Source organism: Cyrtonyx montezumae, unplaced genomic scaffold, assembly GCF_038088225.1.
Source record: "Cyrtonyx montezumae isolate F1298 unplaced genomic scaffold, pur_monq_1.0 scaffold_13, whole genome shotgun sequence".
In the NCBI taxonomy this organism is placed as follows: Eukaryota; Metazoa; Chordata; class Aves; order Galliformes; family Odontophoridae; genus Cyrtonyx; species Cyrtonyx montezumae.
Window position 1 is genome coordinate 30,418,390 of NW_027071859.1, and position 26,271 is coordinate 30,444,660.

The 26,271-nt window shown below is 42.4% G+C and overlaps 1 protein-coding gene across 2 annotated transcripts in view; it reads right to left on the reverse strand.

The window, feature by feature from the left end:
- The window catches only part of PHIP (pleckstrin homology domain interacting protein), a 100,322-nt gene extending 78,021 nt beyond the window's left edge, over positions 1-22,301 (reverse strand). Inside the window, exons 1-7 of one of the 2 annotated variants that reach the window (XM_065730936.1) lie at positions 21,998-22,301; positions 21,854-21,912; positions 21,646-21,675; positions 21,483-21,542; positions 12,470-12,620; positions 12,260-12,358; positions 2,861-3,021 (exon numbers count right to left, since the gene is read on the reverse strand). In XM_065730936.1, the coding sequence (XP_065587008.1) occupies positions 2,861-3,021; positions 12,260-12,358; positions 12,470-12,620; positions 21,483-21,542; positions 21,646-21,675; positions 21,854-21,912; positions 21,998-22,043 (606 nt within the window). In that variant the 5' untranslated portion in view covers positions 22,044-22,301. The remainder of the gene's footprint in view (positions 1-2,860; positions 3,022-12,259; positions 12,359-12,469; positions 12,621-21,482; positions 21,543-21,645; positions 21,676-21,853; positions 21,913-21,997) is intronic. The other variant, XM_065730935.1, reaches the window with a different exon arrangement.
- Positions 22,302-26,271: the final 3,970 nt, after the last annotated feature.

Here is a 26,271-nt window from a genome sequence, read left to right on the forward strand (position 1 = left end):
AGCCTCAACAGAGAACTGATGACAGCATTACCAAGGTATGGAGTAAAACTGGTTCACTTTCCTACCATTACAGAGACTCGTGGGCTGCAGTGAAACTGCCAAAAACCATACAGATCAGTCTCTTTCCAACTGTAGGCTATTACACTCCCCTGCTTATTATTATTCCCTAGAAAGAGGATCTCAGAGGAGATGGGAAGATAGAGGTGAGGGAAATAAAGCTAGCAACTTTCTAACTTGGAAGCATCAAGCAGTTCAAGAAGCAAAGAAGGCAATGCCTGTACCTACCACCAGCATGTGGTTCCAAGAGATGCAAAACAGTCTCAGAAATAATTAGGTTTCCTTCACTGAGGGCTGATAGTCGTCTCAAGTGTGTCTTTGCAAGTAAAGCAGCTGTATTTGTTGCAGTTAATTTGAAAACAGAAATCACCAAGACACCCCAGTTTGTATACTAGGGATATTTTTTTACTTTCAGAAATAAACATCTAAGAGGCTGATCTTCAGAAATCTCTTGTGAAATCTTTAATAGAATGTAAATAGGACCAGTCATTGCATGGCCTACTAGCTAGCACGAGAACTGCTTTATGTCCTGTTTTCACTGCCATTAGGCAAACTAAGAGCATCTCCTTCCTAAGATAGCAGACCTCTCAGAATAGTATGAATAAAAAATGTGCTGAGATCACTTTTTCTTTCTTTCAATTTGAAGCAGCTCATGAACAGAACTTAAATGTGGAGGCTTTCAGTCCTTCAGAGGAAAGGAAAACACAGCTTCTACAGCCAATTATAAATCTAAAGCAATCTTTTACCTAGCTAACGTCGCACAAAGAGTTGGAGGTTGTAGAGTAAAATCAGAGCAAGAACAATTCCCTACAGATGTGTACAAAATCATATGCTGTTAACAGACATGTCTAGAATTAAATGTCTTCCTTTTGTTTATGAATTCAATTATAAATGCTTACTTCATCAACAAATTGCATCACCACAGCAACTGCAACTTGGATTTTACTGCAATGTAGAATAGAACACTTCGGTACTCCATTTGTCTACTGACATTTAAACATCTGCACAAAACCTGCTGGATTTATCTGATAACACTGAGGTAAGAGGTTCTCTTCCAGCCCCACAAAGGAAAACCCACCAGCTACAGTTACTTTCTACAGACACTTCGTACAACAGCAAACTGAAATAATTCCAGTCTGAATCCAAGATCTTTTTAAAGCAATTATATCAGTACACCACTTTATCTCTCAGCAAAGGACTGCCAGCAGAGCTCAGGGGTTGCAGAAGCACAACTGCTCCCCTCATTTTATTTCAGGTTATTCTACTATCCTTTTAGAAATAAATTGTTGTTATAGTTAAGAGAAACATGTCTCTAGCCACTTTAAAGTCACACTGCAAAACACAAGGGAATGTGCAACTCTACTCTTCATTACAGATGCACTCAGGGGAACTTTAGTAAGTCCCTCAAAGACAGCAGATTTCAGGAACATGGGATTTAAGAAAATGATGAATCATAAGACCTTAACAAGGAGTTTCAGGCATTTCTTCAAGGAAGCACAGACAGAAGTTTCTATGTAGAGCTGCACAGGATGAACACTGGATTTTTACACTTGCACATAAAATCCCTAACCCACTCTGCCTTGTCACGTATAAAATAAACCCACAACATCAGAGCAACAATTTCTGACAGGTGAATCATGCACAAACTAGAGGAGATGCTAAGAATTTAATGCCTATGACTGTTGAGGGACTTAAGCTTGTCAATGAAAGCTAAAGAAATATTAAGAAAATCTCTACTACGAACAAGTAAACAAATAAACAGAAGTCTGCTCATACTTCTTTAAGTGCCACAGTCCTTGCGGCCACACATTCTTCCACACAATGAATTAAATAAACTTTATGTGGGCAAAACGGAAAATTGTATTTACAACCAAGTTAAAAGCATTTGAGAAGATCCAACTGCAATAGTATCAAACTGAACTGCACTTCCATCTGCAGCCCCCGAGTTATCTGTCTCGGCATTTCAAAGATTGCAAACAAGTCCCCAAATCCACAAGCACACCACAAGAAGCCAGTAAAGAGAGAAAGCAACAAATGCAGTCAGAGCATCCCAGATTGACACAAGGAGTGCACTGATACAATCCTTGGCTTTACTAAAGTTGACTACTCACTAAGGAATCCAAAGTACACTGATGCCTTTTTTCTGCAATTCCCCATCTCTATGAAACTCACACTTTCAGTATTGACTTCAGGTATCCTCAGAGTAAAGAACAAAAATAACAAAAAACAAAAACAACACACCATCACAGCAACACAATGAAAATAGCTATAAATCCTGAAAACATTGCTACAAAAATCAGTTCCTGGGATCTCACAGATAATTCCTCAAACCAACATTTGTTACAAAACACCGGGCTAATTTTTAACATTTTACCATCAACATGCTGTTCAAATTTGTCACCAGACTAGTAATAGCCATTTTAATTGTAATAAAAATTAGAGAAAAAAGCTAAAATAATCTAATTACAAACTGATCACCTTCCCTGACTTCCACAATTCCCTGATAGCTGTACTTTCCTCTGTGCTTTCCCTAGAGAAGTCTAGGGGAAGAATCTGCACAGGGTAATTTCACTGAAAATAACTGCAGTTTTCTGACTGAACTGCATGGATCAGCAGTCACCAGCACATTCATATGTATGCTGAATTACCTGAACACGTTAACTGGCACTGTTATTAAAATGCATCTGGGAGTAACAGCAGCAAAGCATTCACCTACTACTGATACACATCAATACACACAGGTTTGGGAAGCTATGTTATCTGTACTGAAAAAAAAAAATCATACAAAAAATTTTGTACTCACAGTAAATATTCGCCTTCCAGTCCGATCAAAAGTTACACAGTATACAGAAGATAAGTGTCCTAAAATTCGTTTGTGCATCTTCATATGTTGATAGACTGCGGTTGGAACAAGGCGTTCAAGTCTGTATTTTCCATTCAGCTTTCTTGAGAACAGGGTATCCACTACCAAATGGGAAAAGAAGAAAAAGATATTTATATTGGATTCAACAGCCAAAACGCACTCCCAGAAAGGAAAGTTCCTCTCAGCACTGCACAACCAGTCACATGAACACCTTTCTGTAGTAATTCTCTCAATTTACCATCACTGGGGAAAAACATAACATAAAAGTGGCCTATGATACAAACATTCAAAGAAGTACTGAAGTGCAAAGCAGAGAATGAAGATGGGATACATCAAACTTCCAATTTTAACTACCCAAACGTATGCTTCTCACTTTATACCTAGCATGAGGCATTCAAGAGGACCATAACAGCTTCCACAGAGGAGTAGACTACCTCACATTTAAGATGCATACAGCATCCACACAGCTATTAACTGCAGACCAGCAAACATTCAAGTCTTCTCCAGGGCAAGTTGCTTTTAAACAACTACAATCACTTACCCACTCTTTTAAAGACAGTTCAGTTCTTGTTTTGAAGAATATTACTACTTACTACAGCAGCAACAACAAAAAACCCAAAAATTAAAACAGTATAATCCCAAGACAGGTAGTTGCTACTGTCATCACCACTCTGGTTAGGCAGTCCTTACACTGGACAAAGGCAATGCCTGTACTGATGAAGTAAGCAGGACCAGGGCACCAGTCTGGGCACACAATGACCTTCACTTGTTAGCATCAACCGTCTACAAGCCTCCTGCCCTGCCTGGCTTGGCCCAGGCAAATGAGACAAAAGGACAGAAGTTCATGAGTCAGCACAGGTCAAACTTTATTCAAACCGGATAGTAGCTACTCTACATAAGAGCAAAAGCACTTAGTGGTATGGATAACTGCCAAGCCTATTGGCTTCAGGCCATGACAACAGCCCTGAACCATTTAGGTTAGTGCACATGTAGCCCAAGGATTCAAGGAAGTTTTCCTAACTCAAGACACTTTGTGAAGGAGCAGGATCATTAGCTGTGGAGTGAAGCACCAACTTGATTGGCCACTACTGCCTTAAGGCTTTGCTATAACCTCTTCACCCTACCCTTATACAAGAAGATGCAACTGCATTTGCTTTATAATGAATCTTCTCCTTGCCAAAAGTCTACTGCAGAACAGCAGAAACCCATATTAGAACTGTCACAAGATAAATCCAGTTTATGCTTCCAACACATCAACCTACAGTAAAAAGAAAACGACATCCCACATCCACCACACAAAATAAAACAAAGAAAGGTATTTGTCACAACAATAAAGCGATCTTACACAACCTCAGCCTATTCAGAAGTTACCTCTTACTTGCTCTTAATGCAAGATGAGTCCTGCTTAGAAATCAGCTCACAGCAATGCCTTCAAATGAATTCATCGCTCATGTAAAAGAAAAAACTTAAGCTAAAAGTTTGATTCGCAGATATGTTCTGTCAGTAATTTGAAAAACGAGTGGTTGCTTTATGTTAAAGAATCCAATAAATTCATACAAGCATATAAATCCTAACATACATCTGAATTTATGGGAAGCCATACAAATGTAACAGAGATCAAGAGATATATTTTAATAATCTCTAATAGTGAATAAACAGCCTAGGCCAATATTTCTGCTGATATCCTTGTTGCTGACAAGCAGCGATGGACAGCTTGCTACAAGTTCATCTGGTGAGTTCCCCAGAGATGTGTCAAGTGTCCGACCCTGTTTAGTAACATCAACCTACTGCAAAACAGGAGCAACACACAGTGACAATGGAAAGAAGAAAACCAAGTCTCACTAACAGGCATTGGCCCAAATTTATACTTCCTTGAAAAATTACATTACCATTTTAACATACATCTAAGTGAACTAAAAATTAGTTTTAAAAGGCAAAAAGCAGCATTACAAACCTGTATACGCATGATGGGGGAAGGACAATTTTAACCAGACCATGCAATTTAGAAAAAAAACCAAACCATCACAACAGCCCACTGTGAGTTGTTCTTTTTTTTTTAATTTAAAAGTCAAACTTCTTGTTATTACACCGAATTCTTGCATTCAGCATTGTTCCTCAGTTTCCTCAGTGTCACTTAACTATATTTACACTATCTCATACACTTTGCCAAGTGATCTGTTTCTGTAGAAGTATTTACATATTTTATCCCAAACGCTTATGGATCCAGTGTGTCACTGCCCACCTTGCTAGCAGAGGAAGTACAGCATCTTTCCTCCAGAGTACATGCAAAAGCAAAAGAAAAATAGCCATGTCTTTCACAACAGAACAGTAAAACTGATCAAGGTAAGAAAGGTTACCAACTGTTAATAACAGTGCCTTTCTACTAATTACAGGCCTTCAAGTTCAAAGGAGTAGTTACTCATATCTGGCTTCACCATCTGCCAGACCTTGTATAGTCCCCAAGCTAGTTTAGCTTGAGTTTTGCTGTATTTAGGGAAGACTGATTTTAAAAACTCCTGTACAGCAGTTAGTTACTCCTGTAATGTTCTTAGAGCTCTACTAGCAGTTTTCTGCTTTTACTTAGGCTCTGCTTGGCCTCACACAACGGAGTCAACACGAGCAAAGGTGATGAATCAATCACAGGAAGAGGGACAATGTAGAGGCAGTTGAACAGCTGCAGTGGGAGCTACATGCAGTACAAAACTAAGGAAACAATACCAACTTCATCCAAGGAACACTTAAGAGAGCATTGTGTCAACCAAGAGAAGAGAGAAAGGTCTGATGCAAGAGTAAAGCTACACAACAGAGATTGGTTGGCCTTTTGTTACTGGAAAGGCACTATGAAGTGTACACTACACAAATACATACCACCCAATGCCTGGCCAACTAAGAGAAGTTAAAATTATCTTAGCTCTGTATGCTTCTTAGTACCCATGCACGAAATTGATCTTTAGTAAGGTGAAAAATAATAAACCACAGACATTACCAGCTGTTGTGTAATATGGGATGACACTTCACTACTTCATCCCAATTGATGTTTTGGTTATAAAAATCAAGATTCTTCCTAGTTAATAATGAAGCCAACTGATCAGAAGAAAATAATGCCCAAAAACGCTACATACCCCGCAGACTGTCAAACATGCAAAACACACATTTCCAGAGAATATTATTTGTTATCAATTATACAATTTATCAGTTGCTTACAAACACAGAATTAACTGGCTTGCAGTTTTTAGCCCTGTAACCATCAGCTATCACATAATCACAGCGTGGCTGAGGTTGGAAGGGACTTCTGGAAGTCACCAGGTCCAAACCCTTGTTCAAGCAGGCATACTAGAGCAGGGTGCCCATGACTGAGCCCATCTGGGTTTTAGTATCACCAAGGACAGTATTTTAGTTTCAGCTGGAAAAAACTGTTTCTTCAGAGCATCTGGTATGATACCATGTTTAGTTCTAGCAGGAAAACAATACTGATAACACACCAGTGTTTACACTTTTTGCTAGGCAGTGCTGTGCACAGCCAAAGCCATTCACAGCAAAGCACCCAAGGAGGTGGGAGGGAACAGAATTAAACTGGCCAAAGGGATATTCCATACCACGTGGCATCAAGCAGAAGTGGGGGGAGTGAGCAAATGCCTGTGTGGTGCTGAGCCTCCTGCTGGGTTAAACCACAGCAGGTGAAGACTTCCTAAGCAATCTGAGCCAGTGCTTGGTAGCCATCACAATAAGCATTTCCTGGTGTTTAGATAGAACTTCTAGTGTTCCAGTTTGTGCCCACGGCCTTTTGTCCTTACAACGAGCAGCACTGCGAAGAGCCTGGCTTCATCCATTTTGTGTTCCCACTTCAAGTATTTATACACACTGATGAGACCCACAAGTTTTCACCAGGCTGTCTGCAGTTCTCCCAGCTTCCCCTCTTAGGAGAGGGGCTCCAGTCCCTCTATCAACTTCATGACTCCATATCAGATTCTTTCCAGTACACTTGTCGCTCTCTCTCTTATAACCAAATACAGCACTCCAGACATGGCCTCCCCACTGCTGAGCATTGAGAAAGGATCACCCCTCCCTAATGAGGTCATGCTTTGCCTAACATAGTCAAGAATACTGTAAGCCTTCTTAGCAGAAAGGGCACACTGCTGACTCACATTCAACTTGGTGCCCATCAGGACCCACAGGTCCTTTTCTGCCAGGCTGCTTTCCAGCCGGGTAACCCCAGCAAGTCCTGGTGCCTGGAGTTGTTCCTCCTCAGCTGCAGGACTCTGCACTTCTCCTAATCTGTCAGCAAGGAAGTTAGGACAGTTTTGAAACCTGAGATGTGAACGGAGAACTGAGCTATTAAAAACAACCTGGTGAAATGGAACTTTTAAATTTCACTTCTACTGTTATGATTCACTGCTAGTAACAACATTAATCTGAAAACCACGTCTCAGAGTCGAGATCACCTCCCTTTGCCTTGCATCAGAACAATTCAAAAATGAAACAAACAAAGCTATTGATTGCAGAAGAGTAGGAAATTTCAAGAGAACATATAGAAGAGTATCATAAGCTTTATCCTACTCAAAAGGCATGCAGCAGGCACCAGCTCGAGTGCCTTCAAAAGGTTTGCAATGACTCTAACTCACCTAGCACCCAAAACAGAACAGCAACTCAAAGAAAAATGGCAATGTGTAAAAGCATGATAAATGTTGATATCTGAAAGACATAGCTGCATTAGTTATGTTGATCTTTTTTTCCCCCTCAGATTTCTTATCTTAGTTTTATCAAAGCAACCAATTTGATCGCCTTATATACTTTTGCCCTGGAACATGAAATATGCTTTTAAAGATGAGGGAGAACAATGTGCTTTACCCACTGATAAACATTTCCAATTTTTTTTTTTTAACCAAGAATAAGCTGCATTTAAAAAGCACACACAAAACCATTACAGCTTATGTCTTATTTTCTTCCATTCTGGACTCGTATTTAATTAATGGAAGTTCTATTCCAAAGAAGAGAAAGCAACTTTGCTCCTTTTCCATTCGTACAAAAATTTAATCAGGTTCAGAAAAAAAAGCTGGAAGGACACTTGAAGAACACATTTTATTTACAACTTCTACTCATAACGAATCAAGTTCCATAACTTGAGAGGCTAGTCACACCTCTAATGAATTTAGTGTTTAGAGCAGTTGAAAAACAAGAAAGTGACAAGACTGCCTGGCTCTTCCTTTCACTGTCAAAGTTAGTAATATAAAATGCATCACGCATTAAGATTTTCTCCCCCCCTGCCCCCTCTGTCAAGATGTCCATGGTCAAAAATGTAGCTTAAATTGACTTCTTCCTTTCTACCGTTTCTCTTCAACTTCTATACTCCATGCAGAAATCTTAGTCTTCTGGCTCACAGATAACTGTCATCCATGGTAAAGCTAGCAATATGACTGAGTCAGAACCTCTCCCAGGGAAAACTATACTTTCTCCTCACTGATGCATTTCTGAGAAATTTCTGTAGTCCATTTGCTCAATAGAATTAGGTGTCAAACCCTTAATAACTCAGAGAGATGGGAGGTGAGACACTTGGAAAGGCAAAAACAGACAAAAGCTATACAGTGCTAAGCACTTCCAAGCCTTTCCTTGACTTCAATATAACCCACTTACATTCTGCGTATTATTTGGTCATTGAGTTTCACTCAAAATACAAGTACCTCAAAACCTATTTCTTCTTCTTGCAGAAGAAGGCTTCTATTATACTATAATTCTCTTCAGACTTGAATAAATACAAGTAACCAAGCGTTATTTTTACACGGGTACTTGAAAATGCTTCACATTTCTAGTATTCAAAACCTAAAGTTGGTCTTCTGGGTTAGTTTATTTTAGTTTTATTTTTATTACCACAAGAGAATAGCATAGTGAAACAGCATAATCTGAAGTTATCTTTTAAGCCATAAGCATTTACTCAATTTTAGAAAACAAACAGCTATTCCATTTTTAGGACATTATATTCTGTTTTCAGCCCAAACAGCAGCATAACTGAATAGAGAAACTGGAAGAAAATAAAAAATAAAAATAAAAATAAATCTCCCAGAACTTTTCCTGAAGTGGACTATTCAGAAAGAACAGGCAGATAAACTAATTAGCCAGGAAACATATTCTTCATTAGCAGAGAATGAGCAGCCAGTCTCATTCAGGTCTTCACACCTGAATAACCAGCTTCCCTAAAAGCTCTGAATTCAGAACTTCAAGCTTTGGCTCTGTGCTTTTTCAGCAGTTCCTGAAAATTACTTAAAAAGAGTGCCATTTTTTGCTTCTGCATCCATGAAGATCTTTAAAGATCTTTTTTAAAAAAATGAAAGAATCATAGAATAGCTTATGTTGGAAGAAACCTTAGAAGATTATCAAGTTACAATCCTCCTTTTTTGATTTTAATTAAACACAGAGAGGCATTATTCCTTGCACAAGTTTTGGTTCTCTGTTATATTCTACACATATGCTGTAGATTTCTGGTAAAGTAAGTATTTGTATAGATGCATTTTAACTGTATATGAGCTACCTAATAGGGCTGTTGGCATAATGCACAAAAAAATACTAAAGAATATCATAACACTACCATGATTGCATTTGCATTTTCTGGCTTGATGAAACAACATAGTTACATGTTTAGCAACATGTAAATAAAGCAAAAAGCCTCCACAAGACAGACAGGCATCTGCATCTTTTCCATTCCCCAATCATTACTGGGCTCTCCAAGTGAAAATACACACAGCCTGACTAATAAATTTCCAAACAGCAAACAGATAAAATACAGCCTTCCTACAGGAATTAACTTAAGAATAATTTCAATTTATGAAAGAAATATTATTCCAGCTCCCAGTTTTACTGAAAGGATTGGAGTAGAATAGGATTAATCAAAAGCAAATGCTTTAATACACAAGTCTGCATCAAACACCCCCAAAAAAACCAGTTGAAAATATGCAGTTACCAGCACTTATTTTGATGTTTGGAAAAGGAAATTATCGGTCATGAAGAGAAGTGTTCTTTTGAAGTAACTATAATTTTGCAGATATTCAGTGCTCTGCAAAAGTTTCAATAAAAATAACATTTACTTAGAAAGTTCTACTTTTTCTTCCACAGAAAGAGTCTTGCAGTTACTTCTCCTAACAGTTAACTTCTGTGTAAGGCAGCTTTACAACTTTCTTTGGTACGTAACCAGAAGACTTCACATACTGGTTCTGTCCCTTGAAAAAATACGCACTGTGGATTAAACAACAATACAAAGTAACACAAATCCTTCCACTCCAATTTCTTCGAGCACTTTTCAGTATATGTTGCCAAGTGTAGAGGAAGTGAAGATAGCCACTACTAAGGAAACCCTCACTATCAGACAGCTCTGTCTTCCAGATACCTTGTAGGTAAGGCTGCTCACTCAGCCCAAGATTTTCCTGTTTTACACTGTTCATAAAAATGCACAAGCACGTGAGATAGGAAATAACAACAAGAATTTCTTCCCTCACATCTAGAATACAACGTGGAAGCAATTCTTTATAATTAAGTACTAAAATAGTATCTGTAAATAAAATCTTGTTGAATGGATGTAGGGTTTAAGAGAACTGCCTCAAGCCAACACACTAAGTGAGGAAGTTCTGAAAACATAGCCCTGCTCTTTTAAGGCCTTCAAAGTCTACCAGAACGCCAAATACTTTGCCATCTGACCAAATCAAGGTTGGCAGGGCTTGACCTCAAAAGCTTCTTAGCTATAGCATGTTTCTGCTTCAGCTGTAAGACAAAACCATAATCCTCTGCATGAAGTGTGATTTTATTAAACATGTATATTTTGTGATTTTTCAACATTAGAAACAATCTAAATATCCAAATTGAGCTCTATCCCTGATCACAGAAACCTTACAGGTTATCAATATCCCACTACCAGAGTTCCAACTTCCAAAAACTGCTATGGCAAATAACCACACTGAGCGTGCCAGAACAGCATCCAGCTAAGCATATGCACACTGATACTTGGTACATTGAGAGAGCTACTTTCAGCACTCTGTTTTTGGCAACTCAGTAACCTCTGTCATCACTGTAGCCCATCTTAATCCAGGTGCAGCACAACATACTGAAGACCACTTAAACAACTTCAGCTTGGTCCAGAAACCCGCTGTGGCTACAGCAATATTTACTCCTCAAAGCATCTCAACTCATTCAGTCACTTTTAAGTTTCCCAAGTTCTTACATTTGAAACTGTTAGAAGAAAGTGCCCCATACATGTAAAAATGAATTCTGGATTGCTCTGTGTCCTTGTTTTGTGATTAAAAACAAATATATATTACATATAACACTGCTGTTGCTTGTGAAATCTACAAAAAGCTACTAGATAACATATTTGCTGCCCCCTCCTCCATCCCCCCCCCCCCCCCCCCCCCACACACACACACACTTAGAGGTATAACTACATTCAACTAAACACGTGCTTAAACAGCTTTCAGGAAAGGAGGAGTAAATCAGCCTGTTGGAGGCATACCTTTAACTAACCACTGTTCTGTTTTTAGAACTAATTAGATGTTTGATCTACTCTGAAGCCTTGTAAGATTTTTTGAGTATGTTTTCCTGCATGTTCAGGTACACACATGGTTGGAAAAAAAAAAAAAAAAGGCCACTCTCTGACTGAAAGAATATTAGACAAATACTGGTAGTGATATACATCATGTTTTGACAGATTTCCTTCCTACAAGTAGTTTTAACACAGAACAGAGATCAAAGTAGCACCTTAAACAAAGCTTAAAAAGAGTAACCAATGATATACATATTACATATAATACACATTATGCATATGCATGCTTTATGACATCAGACAACTAACTAAAGCAGAGCTATCAAATTAGTGAATGGACCAAAGAGTAGAAATATTCACTCCTATGGGACAACCACATCTTTCCAAATAAAACTATCACAAGTCCATGTGATTTATTCTCTCCAACAACAGATGCAGACTATGCTGTCCTGGTTTTAAATAATACACATAGTGGACCAACTTACCTACTGACAGCATTATTACATTTTAAAGAAAATGAGTTCTACTGGTATGTGTTCACTGTTGAAATGTAATTTGTTAAGTTGTATGCTTCCAAGAGAAAAATATCTAGCTTCAAAGCAGAACCAGCATGTAAATTTACAGTACGTATTTCTCCCCTACATAAAAATGGGCAAATACAACCAGTTATGACGTGTCATTAAATAGTAATACTCAAAGGAATATGTTACAACCAAGGACAAACAAACAGAACTACTACTTAGCACTCATCATTACTACAATCAATTACTCTGGGAATCAGGTTGAACAGTGGCAATGCCTTAATAAAACAGACTTACCTATACTAGGTGGACTGCCATAGTTTACAGGTGACTCTGGAGGCCTCCCACAATGTAACGCAGCAAGAGCAGACCCCTTCCACACGACATGTTTGCAACCTGTTTTAGAAGAATTACACAAACAATGGAGACGAGGATTTTCACAGGCAAAATGACAGAAGAGCCATGAAATATCACGAATTCTCAAAGCTCTCATACATATTTTCATACTTTTGTTCGTACGAAGCAAAGACTGTCTGCCAGCTCCTAATAACGTCTGCACTCCAGGGACACTCTGGGGGATTTCTTGCTCTAGAAGCGGTCCTAGTCGATGACATATTTGAAGCAAGTGATCAGGTGCCAAGTGTCGGTAATATTTCACCTATTACATGAAAGAGGAAGCAAAACATTTGATAAAGAAAAGCATAATATCTCTGAAGAATTACTAAGCTTGTTGTTTTCAGATATACTACAATTTTCTTTAGAAGATAAAAACATATAACGACTATTAAGCATAATAACTCATTCCAGCTGGTCCTAATTAAATTTGCTATTCAAAGTATGCTACTTGTAGAGAGAACTGTTGGCATTTATTACTGTGACTTTAAAGCACAGTTGTTCGTAGACTACTAAGCTCCCTTATAACAATGAAAAATGTAAAAGAACAAATTCAATATTACATTTAATTATCTGTCTGGTCAACTCCAATTACCAAAACATAAGATTAAGGGCGAGGACTCTAAGGAATGCAATATTTACAACATTACAAAATTATTGAAAGGTTCAAATATACTGAATAAGTAACACAGCTCTGAAGAAAACACGCACCTGACAGCGGCATTCTGCTTCAACTCACCAAGTTTATGAGGCATAACTGAAGGAATACGAGCACCAGTCATGACTGCTTTTTGTCACTGCTCAGTTTTCAACTGCACAGAACCAAAACAAACTCCTGTTCTCAGCAGATCTCCCCACCACCGGACTACCACAACACCAAACCAAGATTAAGGATGGCCCAGATCATTCTTTTGAACTACTGTAATTATAGATCAGAAGATCATCCTCTGCAACACCACCATATGTATCTTCACATAGAAGTTTCTAAATATATGACATCAGTAAAATGCTAGTAACCGCAAAGCTTTCAGTTAGGCATTTAAAAATATCTCTTAAGTTATTGACTGTTTAAAAAATAGGAAATATTTAACAGTAAAATGAAGAGAGAGAATGACAACTCAATCCCCCAGTTCTAGCATGGATCTGGCATGCAGTAGTTAGTGCTTTGCCCAGCCTGAAACATGCCTCCACAGTACTACCTTGCAGAGAAAAAAAGTATTGCAGTAAAAACATGTGATATTGTGCTACTCTGCAACTACAGAAGGCTATGACAGACATTTTAGGCAGACCGACACTTCTGTACTACAAACCAGTTAATAGGAATATATCTGGTTCTTTATCAAACACACTCCCATCTCGCTGACACGCTGCGGTTGCTTCAGATATTCCAACAACTTACTAGCATAAAGACTGCTCATGTCTGAAGCTCTGGAAGGGCCCTGCTCACACCTGTAATTGCCACCACCCCACGCTTCAAGTGACAGAGGAAAAGCTCTCTCTTCTACCAGTCCTTCTGTCAATCACATTTCACTCGCAGAAGGCCTTGCAAGATGCCTGAATTTGTCTTGCAGTTAAACGATTTACAAAATTCACACAGGTTATTTAAAGATACTGGAAATTATTTAAGAAGTACCTGAAAGTTACAGCTGATCGCATAGATTAGTTCCTTGGAGTAAATGTAATGACATCAGAGAGGCACTCGTAAAAGAGACAAAAAATAATCCGCAGCGCTCAGAACTTCCTATTCTGAGTCATTTTCCTTATCAATAACATGCAAATGAAACTCACTTCTCTTTACTTAGGGAAGGAGGAATCACAGTCAGAACGCACGCTTGAGTGCCCCAGAATATTAGAATAGCTGCAAGGAGCGACAAAGCGCTGCACAGCTCCTGCCATCAGCAGCCCGGATCTATTTCCTCCGCTTTTATTCTCCTTCACTCCTATCAGGAGGAATACAAACCTAACAAATGCAGCCCTTTGTACCAGATCCCTCTGCAGCCAGGCCTCCCGTCTGTGGAATCTGAACTTGTCTCTGAAAGCCTAACAATTAGCGAAGGTTTTCATCTGATCACCAGCATTAAGCTCCCAGCGCAACACAGTTGCCATTTTATCCTGCTCAACACCCTTCATTTTCACACGTCCTCGCCAGTGCACAAAATCCCAAGCAAATGAAGCAAATCAGCTCTGACACGTTCCAAAACTACAGCTAGCTTGCATCCTGAGTCATACATCCCATGATTTGTCAGAAGCTGTGCGTTCAGTTTTTTTGTTGTTTCTTGCAGAAATAACGTAGGCTCAATTCCTCGTGCAATTTCTGGAGCAAACGTTTTGAAAAATGGGAGCTCTTATTATCATCTTTAGCAGGTATGATCTTAAAACATACCTTTTATCCACACTACAGCCTCTTCTTGTCTAAGTGCATCTGTGTGAGAACAGCTACTGATCCAAGCAGTGCTGTGATGCCTCTGGGCATCATCTTCCTAACAATCGGAGTTTGCCACCGAGCAGCACGTGCAGCCAGCTCATTAACAGACTGACACAACAATACCAAGTGAGCTGAGTGCTGAAATAAAATAAAAATAATAAGCCTCACGAGTGGCGTGGGCCATTTTAGCATCTGCAAGTTCCAGGAAGTTTATAACCATTTCAGGAACCATACACAGTCAACACGTGCCTCTCATTTTCCTATAGAAGAGGAAAGTATATATATTCTATTTACATAAGATTGAAGTGTGCACAAGAACTTTATTTATTTTGTTAAAAAAAAACAGCAAGGTGAGCTTCATTTCATTGTAAAATCTGCTAAGAAAAGATTCTCACTTCACTTCAAGTGATATTTAGACTCACTCCTTCCCCTTTTCTCCTTCTATGAAGGGTCTTTATTTATTTAGAACATAACATTAAGTTTTCTCTAGGAGAAAACTTCTTTCTCCTCCTTCAGGAAGAAGAAAATCCTCTTACAACGCTATTAATTTGCTGATGTGACAATTAGCATTACAGTAGAAGCCAAAAATGAGAAAGTGTTTAAACCCAGAAACTCATCTTAATTCTATGATTCCTCCCTTTCTGGCAAGCCATGAAAAGAAGCCAAACCGACACAAAATATTCCTACGGCCCTCAGAGAGAGGGGAAACCAAAAATGAAAAAAAAAAAATAAAAAGAGACTTTGAAGTCAGATTTAAGTGACAAAAAAGGAAATTAAATCACTTTTTAAAAGGATACTTTACAGCTTTGTCAGAAATAGAAAAGCTTGTGACAAGCCAATGGAATGATGGAAAGTCGTCTTGATCTCAAGAGGAGAAAGTGGAAGCAGGGAAAAAAAAAACATGACAGATGCACCAGTACTTAAAATTCATGCAGCTCTTACTGAAAAGCAGACCCCAAATACAAGCACAAGTTTTACAATTTGATGCCGAAATTGCCATGTCAGACAGTAAATAAACAGCACAGATACTTCCACTGTCAGCCCCACCTAGACAAATCCCTAGCTGGTTTCTTTCCTCCTTCTACCAGGATTTCTGCAATATTTAATTGTGAATGCAAAAGAGAGGGTTTTCTTCAAGGAGAATAATGAGCTAACTCACTTCTGTGATTATTCTGTCGCGTTTCTTAAACATTACCGTAAGAAGAATCTGAATTCTGTTTGTGCAAGCATTTTGGATCTTAAGTATGACTAATATTTTCTAAGAAATCACAAAGCAGCATTACCCTAAGCTTCGCCCCTCGCCTCCTACCCCCAGCTCCACTTCCAGCAGAAGAACAGCACGGGAACATACAACATGCAGCCACTGTGACTGACACTTCAGAACAGGCCTAAGTGCTCGTATTTTCATTCTGCATGACACTGCAGAATAATTCAGCATCAGAATCACAACGAATGAATCGACGCATTCGTGTTTTAACTCCTTATCAGATCCAGTAATGCACAGCTCAGCTACGTGCCCTTTCAGACATCAGGTGGAAGATAACCCTGCTCCGGACTCTCCCCGGAGCACCGCACGCACTGAAGCGTTCTCCAAAGTACCACTGCTTTCTCCCCATGCCAACAGTTAACATGCTTAACTGGAAGTCTCATTGCACATCTTTCCAAAGGACACACTTCTACATGAGGAAAACAAAATGTGCCAGTCAGCTACCTTGATCTCAAGATGCGAGTTCAATCTCACTAAAACCAGCACTGAGGCCAGCCTTAACTATTCTGCTCCACAGTGCATTACCCAAAACAAGCTCCAAATCGAATTACAGTAATTGCTGCACTATATCTGACCATCAATCAAACTGAATACCCTGTACCGCTCGCTACTGCCTCAGCACCATAACATCAGGAATGCAGTAACGTGCAATTACTTTCCTCTGAATCGTTTCGATTTCTGAGAGGCAGCTTGGAAGGAAAACAAGACACAGAGGCAGAAACTGCAGAATTCACTATTTGCCCAGGACATTCTTGTTTCTCAGAGAGCTCTCAATCATGCATGATCTCACGTGATACAGCTCCTTGGCCAGTAGCCCCTACACACCTATACTCAATTCACTGCATACAATCTGGTGTTTGTGGGTTATTTTTTCCTTTTTAAAAAAATAATTCTAAAGCGTGCCTTAAGAAAAACAAGGGAAAAAAAGACAAAGGGAAGGTACAATTTAGAATTTTAATAGTCCTCTTGGGTGCATCCTTTAGCACCTTAGTCTCGGTCCAAAAGAACAAGTGCACAACAGCTCACTTTGCCGAGCACTCGTTTGGTCCTTGGCTAACCCAAGAGCTCTGGTTCTTCCTGAAGTGGATCACTGAAACAAAGTTTCTAAATGGGGGCTGCAGCAACATCCCATCTGTCAGCTGAGGGAGTAACCTGTGCAACAGCAACGCTCCTCTTCTGGAGCTGAAAGTCGCTTACGATTGCGTATGTCCAACAGCCGCACTGAAAACGAAACCAAAAACCTTGCTAAGGACCACAGCCACCTCAAAGGCTTTCTTACCACCAATTCTAAGTCTTTCAGACCACCTCCCAAAACATTAGGACTTCCTTCAAAATGCTGTTAACTGGAACTAGGTGACAGTGCAGCTGTTGGATTCGATGCCAGTTTCCTCTTTTCTCCCTATTCCTTTGAATACATTCACATCACAAGATTCCCTGAAGAAATGAGCCACTTAGTGCTCGGTTACTTATTAAGAAACCAATTACTAAACAGCAACCATACTGCTGCCTGAAACGCTTTGCTGTGTCACAAACAATGAAATTCAGTGTCAACGTGCAGTGCACACATCCCAGTCCCACAGATCCTCTTTCTGTTTACGTTAAGGTGTACGAAGTTACGTAGAACCAGCACTGGAACGGCCTAAAAATAAACTGTCATTTTCACTTTAAATCACATTTAGTATTTGAGGGCAGAGGAAGTGGCAGATGCAAGCAAAATAGTAACAAATATTTCCAAGAACAACACAGCGTGCTGCGCTGCCTACAGAACCCATGGCACTGCCGTCCTACTGGGTGGGAATTCTCTGCTTTCTCCCTCGTCAGCCACCAACACAAGTGAAATTGTAACTCAGCAGAGGAAAAACCAGTTGATTATTTTAAAAAAGAATGAAGTTAATGCAGTAGTTCTGATGAGACGCACCGTGTTTGCACCCTAAAGGCCTACAACACCTGTATGGTAGCTTTAAATCACCACAGCACGTCTTGAATCACCTTCAGCGGGCTGAAGCACACCTGTCCCCAGGAGGAGCAGCCCTAGCACACTCCCAGGCCCTCAGCATCTCCCTGGTGCTGGTGTCCATCCAACAAGCATTCTGGTGCTGCTCATTTTTCAGACAGTTCAGCTCCCGGACCCGACCAAGCGCACACTGGGATGGGAGCACAAAGGATGCGGCGGAATTGGACGGCTTTCAGCAACAGCATGCAATTAGATCAGCTACACCCACGTGGAACTGGAACACGAAGAAACAATTACCCCGGTGTCAAATGATGCACCGCGCCTTGTTTGTGTGTCAAGGCCCTAATAAACATGTTTCAAAGCTTATAAACCATTCGCTCCCCCAGCTCTGCACAAGTGATCTACTAACTCCTCAGCTCTCAGCCCCCTCTCACAAGAAACCCTCAGGTCTTTCAAAATTAAAGGAAAAGCAGCAGCTCACTACATTTTCCACAACTGATGGAAGAAAATAGAAGACATCCCGTTACCCGCAGGTTCCTGCCACCATCCTTCTTGCCTCGCCTGAGAACACGCTCCTAAGGACACATTTCTCAGAAAGCCTCTGTCCTAACACAAATAGAAACTGTAGCACTGACAATACAAACACTCAGCTGGCACTGTGAAGCAACACAGATTCAAATTCCTCTGAGCAGGAATCAGACAGCTTTACCCCAAATGCTGACTGCAGGAAATAAACATAGAAATACCTGAGTTCAGTGAAAGCCCCTTAAGAACACAAAACATAGCGGAAAGGCTCTTCTGAACTCATGTATTTTCTTGTAGCACTGCAGGCCTGCACAGCATTAGCCTGCATGGAAACAAAGTTGACCAAATGGAAAAAATCAAAGTAATCTACAAGATTAAAATTTCAACAAGTTTAACATCATTTGCACCAATTAAGCTATGGCAATAAAATATTAAACACTGAGAATTTCAAACCAATATTAAAAAGTTCTGTCTGGTAAGATTTCCTAAGTAAATGTCTTCACAAAGAAGACAAAACCAGAAGCATCATCCCTTGAAAAAGATACCCTCCACAAGATCCACATAAATACACCCATAATAAGTAGCATCAGATTGCAAATAATAAAACAGGAGCTTGGGCTTAAATCCCATCAGCTGTTGCACGGAGCCTTTATGCCCCTCTAGAGCAAAAGGCTTTACAGCATTATATTCATTGGTATTTTTAAATCTTAGCTTTTCTCGGCCCCCTCTGTAGAGTTTAGTGAAAGTTCAGGGCACACGAGGGGAACACCAATGTGTGAAAGAATCTGCTTCCTTCAGACAGAAGGATCAGCATCTTAAAGGTGGATATTAAAAAGGAAACAGAGGTATAAACCAACAGCAGCCTCTCGCTTCAGCTGAAGATTCTTGAGGCAGAGATGGACAAGTTTTCCTTTAATGAAAACAAGACTGGATGAAAAAAAGCTTATTTTGTAACAAATGTAACTGATACGCTGCAAATACATTTCTGCTCCAGTTTTCACAAGCCCAAAACGTGAAGTGGCAACAACTTTTCTCATACAACTTTGACAATGGAAGCTATAGGAAACCTGAGGAAAGAGAATATCAAACACAAAGTAACCAACTTCTTTTCCTCCCCTCTCTCTCTTCTCTCCCAACTTCTAGGCAGGGACAAGGTAGCAAAGGAAAACTTCCTGATCGATGCTGAACACCACGAGAAAGCAAAAGAGCAGGAAAAGAGAAAGTATGTAATCACTACCATATTTTCAAACATATGTACTCACAATCAAGTCCAAATTGTAAGATGCACATCTTGCATCCTTACACACTTATTTTGACTAAATTATTTACCTATGTTCCAGCAAACAAAACATGCTTGGAAAGAAGAGTCTGAATGAACTCATTTTTCATTAAGAGTTCTTAGTTCAACTTTTAACATTTTTATTCTTTGCTTCCTCTGTCCACACATCACTTAAACACTGATAACACAGAAGGACCCCAAACGCCTTCCACACCAAGGCTGCACCTCCAATCTTTGAAGGATCAAACACATTAAGATAATGGTTCATGGCAAGTTTTACCAAGACATGTGTGATAATTGTTAAAAATTATTTACATGGCATTATGCTCTTAAAAAAAAACAATTAATTAAAAAAATATTTGTTAATAGTGTAATCATGCAGAAGTCTCAACACTTAAAAATTATTAATAGAACCTCTTCATTGTCTTCAATCTCAAGAAAATGGGAAAGCATTACCATCCAGGAACATGTTTTCAACAAGCCAATAGCTATCAATGTTTTGACACCCACGTGTGTTACAATGCATTGGCAAACCCACTCCATGGCTTAGGAAAAAAAAACCCACAATGCAATAAATAGTGTTCCAAGCACAATCGGCACCCACGATTCATGTTGTGGCATTCACCTACGTGTGTCTAGAACTACACACACGTGAACAGTGCTTATAGGGCAGGATGGAGGCTGTTCTCTCTCCTGTGGTGGGAGCTCAAAGTTGTCTGCACCTCAGTGCTGAGCTCAGAGCCACCACATACAGCCTGGAGGGGAGCAGTGCCAGGACAGGCAGGGCTCAGCCTTCCATTTGGAGGCAGAGGCTGAATTATATCACAGTACTGAAAACAGTGGCAACAAGTTGCTAACAGGCACGTGTTGGACACCTTGAGTTCAGTTTCCCAACTAGCACAGCTCATAGCGTACTGGAAAACAGATTACAGATGGATGGACTGATGGATGCACTCAGGCCCACTGCTGCTAGCAAGAGCTACACCACTGCAAGCAGCACCGGGGCTACCACAGACCCACACCTGTTTTGAAAGCACACAGTAAGGACAAAAAGAGGATTAATAATAATAACAATCCAAAAACCAACTCGACCACGAAACAACCCAAAGCCGCGGTAATAACCCGGCAGCTCAACACTCCAGCGCACCGCAAGCCCCGCACCTCGGAAGCGCCGCACACGAGCGGGCCGGGCCGGCCGCCGCCGCCGCTCGGAGCCATTGTGTATCCGCGCGGTGCCCGCGGGCGCGGGGGCGCGCCGCCGCCTGCTGGCGGCACTGCTGCCGGCCCCGGCCGCGCGCACCCCGCTTGGCCCCGCCCCTCGGCGCGCCCCCGTGACGCTGCGCTGCGTGCCCGTACGGCGCCTCCGCGCCTCGCGCAGTGCGGCCGCGCGCTGCGCCCCTCGGCCCCTTCGTTAGCGCGAGGGCTTTGGGGGGGATCATCGAGACAGGAGCAAGTAAATGTATAAATAAAAAAAAAAAATTAGGGAAGAAAAAAAAAAAGGAAACAACTTCGGGATTTTTTTTCCCCGAGTTTTTTTTTTTTTTTTTTTTTCCTTCCCCTCCTTCTTTTTTGCGGGAAATTCAATTCTTCTCAGGCAGGCGGCTCGGGGAGAGGAGGCAGATAAAAGGGAGAAGCGGCGAAGCCCCGCACGCAGCTCGCGGCCCGGCGGTGCCTTACCAGGTTCTGGTAGCTGCGCGGGTGCTCCTTGCCCGTCCAGTCCGTGCGTTTGGGCAGCAGCTGCGGGGGGGGGAGCGGAGAGCGTGAGCGGGGCCGGGAGGCAGAGGGAGGGGGCGTGGGGGGGGAGAAAGGGGGGCTCGCGGGCGGGGCGGGCCGCGCTTACCTCTTTCTCTGCCACTTCTCGGATCAGGACCTGCGGCAGCAACAAAAGGGGGGCGGAGAGGGGGCGAAAGGAAGAGAGAAATTAGGAAGGAGGAAAGAGGGGAGGTGGGCGCGCACCGCGTCCGTCCCCCCCCCCTCCCGCCACCCCCTCCCTCTCTCCCCGCGCCTTTCCCGGCCAGGCCCGCCGCCATCCGCCCGCGCGTCCCTACCTGAGCCGCTTGTTGGCAGGGCCCGTCCTCCAGAAAGCGGGCGATGAGGAAGTAGAGCTCTGCGGGGAGAGGGCAGGGTGAGGACTGCGGCTCCCGGCCCCGCCGCCCGCCCGCCCTTTCTTCCCCCTCCCGCCCGGCACTCACCCGCTCGCAGCTCCGCCGTGTGCCTGCTGCCGCCGTCCCCGGACATGGCGAGGGGAAAGCGGGAGGTGCGGGGGGGCCGCGCCTGTCACCGCCGGCTCCGCGGGCAGCGCCTCGGCTCCGGCATTCGCCCCGCGGGCAGCGCGGCGGCGGGAGCAGGAAACAACAACTCGCGGCCGCCCGCAACGCCGCCGCCGCCGCCAGCCGCCACCAGCGCGATCCCTCCGCCCGGAGAAAGAGTCCCTTCCTCCTCCTCCGCTCCGCGCCCCCCGTCTCAGCCCCGCAGCGCGCCGCGGCACAGCGCCCCTCCCCCCGTGCCCCCGGACGCCGCCGCCCGGGCGGGGAAGGAGCGCCGGGGAGGGAGGGCGGGCGGCCCGCGGCTCCCGCCCCGCCGACACCGAGGGGAGCGCGTTGACTGGCGGGCCGGGCGGCTCGCGCGGGGAGAAGATGTCGGAGCGGGGGAGGCGGGGCGGGCGGGACGAGGCCGCTTTCTCTGCGCCGAGCGGGAGGGCGGGCGGAGCGCGGAGGGATACGGCGCGCGGCGGAGGGAGGCGGGGCCGAGCGGGCAGCGGGAGCCGGGAAGCGGCCGAGCGGAGTGGCGCAGCGCGGAGCGGAGCGGGCAGAGCGCCCCCGGGCAGCGTGGCCCCGGCGGGGGCGGCACCGCGACCCTCCTCCTCCTCTTCCTCTCCTTCTTCCTCCTCCTTCTCCTCCTGCTGCTGCTGCTGCTGCCTGCGGGCTCCCCGCGACGTCTCGGGGCGCGTAAGTGACGCGGCGCTGCGGTTCCTCGTGCTGCTTTTAGGACCAAAAAAAAAAAAAAAAAAGAAATTGAGCTTTTTTGCTTTACTTTATTTGTTTTTGGTTTTGTTTCGTTTCGTCTTGTTTTGCTTTTCCTAACCAGCCTGACTGCGGGCGAAACCGGGCCGAAAGCAGTTAGAAATAAAGCGAGGCCTGCCGGTGGTTGGCCTTCTATTTAAAAAAACGAATAAATAAATAAAAAAGGAAGAAGATAATAATCCGTGCCCGGTAAGTGAAGGTGGAGCGGAGCGCAGCCATCCGCGGCGTGCCCTGCCCGCCTCTGCGCGGGGACACTGCCGGCCCGGCCCCGAGCGGGCTCCGATCGCTGGGTCCGTCGCTCCCCACGTTTGGTGCGTCTCAAAATGTCCGCGTTTCCCCTTTGCTGACAGTCCCCGTTCGGGTTCCGTTCTCAATAAACGCTTCGGCAAAATGGAAACGGTGCACTTAAATCACGCCGTGTCTAATAAAGGCTGATGAAATGAAGTGACTTGGAGTCGTTCTTGGCGCTGCCAAACGCGTCTCGCTCTCGGAGCTGGCTCTCGCAACAAAGGGCTGTGCGAGTGCTGCGATTAACGTTTTAATTTGCCCTGATGTTTACGTATAGGAAAGCACACTCGTGCATGGCATCAACCTTATACTACAAGGAAGATTTGTAACAGTTATAAAGAGTCTGAAAGCAGACGGGAACCTCCGTGGATATACCGAGCTTCCCCGTTTTCCAGCGACTCGTAACTTTCCTTGGTAGTGTGATAAAAATAAACTTCAAAACACAGCCACGGAATCAAAACGTTGTGATGCTGAAATAAAGGTTTTGGCCTTTATTTAGCGTTATAGAGCGCCTCCCAAAATGGAATCCCAGAGCCTGCCTCGGGCCCGAGCGCAGCGCGACGACAAACGGCACTTAATGGGAGCTCTCCCAGGCACGCATCCCGCTCCTCCGTACCGATGAGATCTGATTTTTCTCCTTGTTCGTGTGCGGCTCAACGCGAAGCCCCGCTGGCCGCCAGGGAAGGTGTGGGGTTGGGTGAGATGTTCCCAAAGCCACTTGTGAGGATTCCTGCAGCAGCGAGAAATACTCCATTAATTTTTCAGAGATTAGCGGGCTTTTTATTTATTTACTTACTAATTTATCTATTTGCCTGCTGCGATTCAGTGGAGGATGTTTTTGTTAACGTGGAGAAAAATACTCCCAGCTCTGATTTTTTTTATAGTCTCCGATGTTGTGCTTTCAGATAATTCCCCTTCTTTCTATGTGATCCTGTCACGTTGCGTTATCCTTCAGTACAAACACATCATTGCTGTTTTATCACCGAGATTTAATGTTTGTGAGATGTTTTCACTCTGAAAAATCCTTATTTAAGAAAAAAAAAAGAATTACTTTCCTTCATTGGACATATTAATCATTAGAGTAAAAGGAAGAAAACCTCAGATGATTTTAATCTGTTCATTTCTTGTTGCAGACATTAAATGTCTCACAACATTTTGTGACTTTCAAATGTGAATGCTCGTGTGCGCTAACTGACATCATTTTGTTAAAAGATTTTGCTGTTAATAAGGCAAGCCGACACGTAAAACTGAGCCAAGGAGGAACTGTTCTGAAGATTTTTACATTTCCCCTACTTGCTGCCTTGGCCTGCTTTCTTTTTTTATGATTTTTATTTTTATCTTCATTCTCATTGTTTTCCCCCTCTTCAGTAGGTGTAAGTGTCCTAATACGGATCTGTTAGAGCAAATGTCCTTGAATTACTCTTTGCTTTCCAGAAATAAGAACGCAGTGTCTTTAATTTCTTCTTGATTTTTGCGTAGGGTTTTTTGTTTGTTTGTTTGTTTGTTGTTGTTTCTAATTGGTTTCCTTTCCCCATATTATTTTTTCGGTGTGGTTTAATAGTGCTGTAAGCAGAAAGCACGCTGCTTGCTGGCTGCAGCTCTCAATGTGAAAGGCTTTCTGTTTCTTGTGAAATCTGGGCTTTTCTTTATAGACAAAGGGAAGTATTTATGGTTTGTAAATTGCCAAGCTGGACAATGTAGCTCAATATTTGAAGCACAATATTGGGGGCTGGGGGGCTGAGGACAACGTAAAGCATTAACCGAGCTTTCTTGGTTGATTTGTTTTGTTTCATTTCCCCCCTTGCCCCCCTCCCCCCAATGGGAATGATCACCACCAGTTGCTCATCTTTTTTGTGAGTGTTGGTTCTTCCTCTTGAAGCCAGCCGTTAATTTTTCAAGGGTGAGAAGAGAGGGACGTTACTATGGAGCCAACCAACTTTGTTTGGTTTGTTGTTATCATGTACACTCTCTATCTGCAGAAAGAACCGACCGTGCCAAAATAAATACAGTGCTACTGTGAGTAAACGCCTTCTGCACTTTTAAATAATAACCTACAATTTAACAAAATAGCTTCACATCAGAATGGTATTAAATACTCACTTGTTTATGCCTCGTGCCTGAAATGCATCCTTTCTGCACGCTGCACTGGGGACCCGGCTGAGCCTGCCACTGGAGAGCTCCTTACGGGTGGTGCAGCCACTGCGACCTGCCCATACCAGGCACCAAATCCTGAGCCATGTGCTTCAATCCTGAGCCTTTCTTCCCATTCTTCAGTGCACCCTTTGGCACGGAATGTAGAAGTCTTCCCACTCAGCCCAAAATAAGCCACTTCTCCCTTTGTTTTCTTCTCACGATGGTGGAAAGCAGCGTAAGATTAGAAATCCATGCCACCCAAAGTACCACTAGCAAATTAATAAAAGCACGCGGATCAGTTCACCTCTAATATGTTTCAAAGTATTCTCTTCTACAGGCAGAAGAGCTAAAGCCAAGTCACTTACAAAAACATCACTGTCAGGTTTTTTGCATGACGTTTTGTATAGAAAATAAACATAAATTGTACCATCAAGTTTCTGAACTTAGATCTATCTGCCTTTTATTTTTTTAGTAGTAAATGAGTCTGCTTGAAATTCATCCTCTGCGATCTGTTGTTACCCAAATACATACAAATTACACCGACTGTGACATTCTTTCAGTTTCACTATTAAATCTGAATGGACACAAAAAAGTCCCTTGTACAGAGAAACTGAGAATTAGACCTGTGCAATTCCTACTGAATGAAGGATTTCTACTAGGTTAAGGTTTTTGAGGTGTTTTTTTTTCTCTTTTTTAAGTCATTTTCTTTGTAGCTCTGTATTTTGTAAAAGAATTTTGATTAGAGTTACCTAATCAGTTTGATAGTACAATTTCCTGTGCTGAGTACATTCCTGAACTATCCAGACAATTACAAGAAAACGGTTGAACTGTTGTACTGCTGTTGGCCTTTGGGCTGCTCTTCACAGAGGATTTGGGATTTTTGCCATGTTTGGTTTCATGTCCATATGACATATCCTAAGTTTTCTCAGAATTTCAAGGATTATGTTGTGGGTTTTTTTGTATGTGTGGGGTTTTTTTTTCTGTTTTTAAGTGAGGCTTCCAAAAAACCTACAGGGTGTATT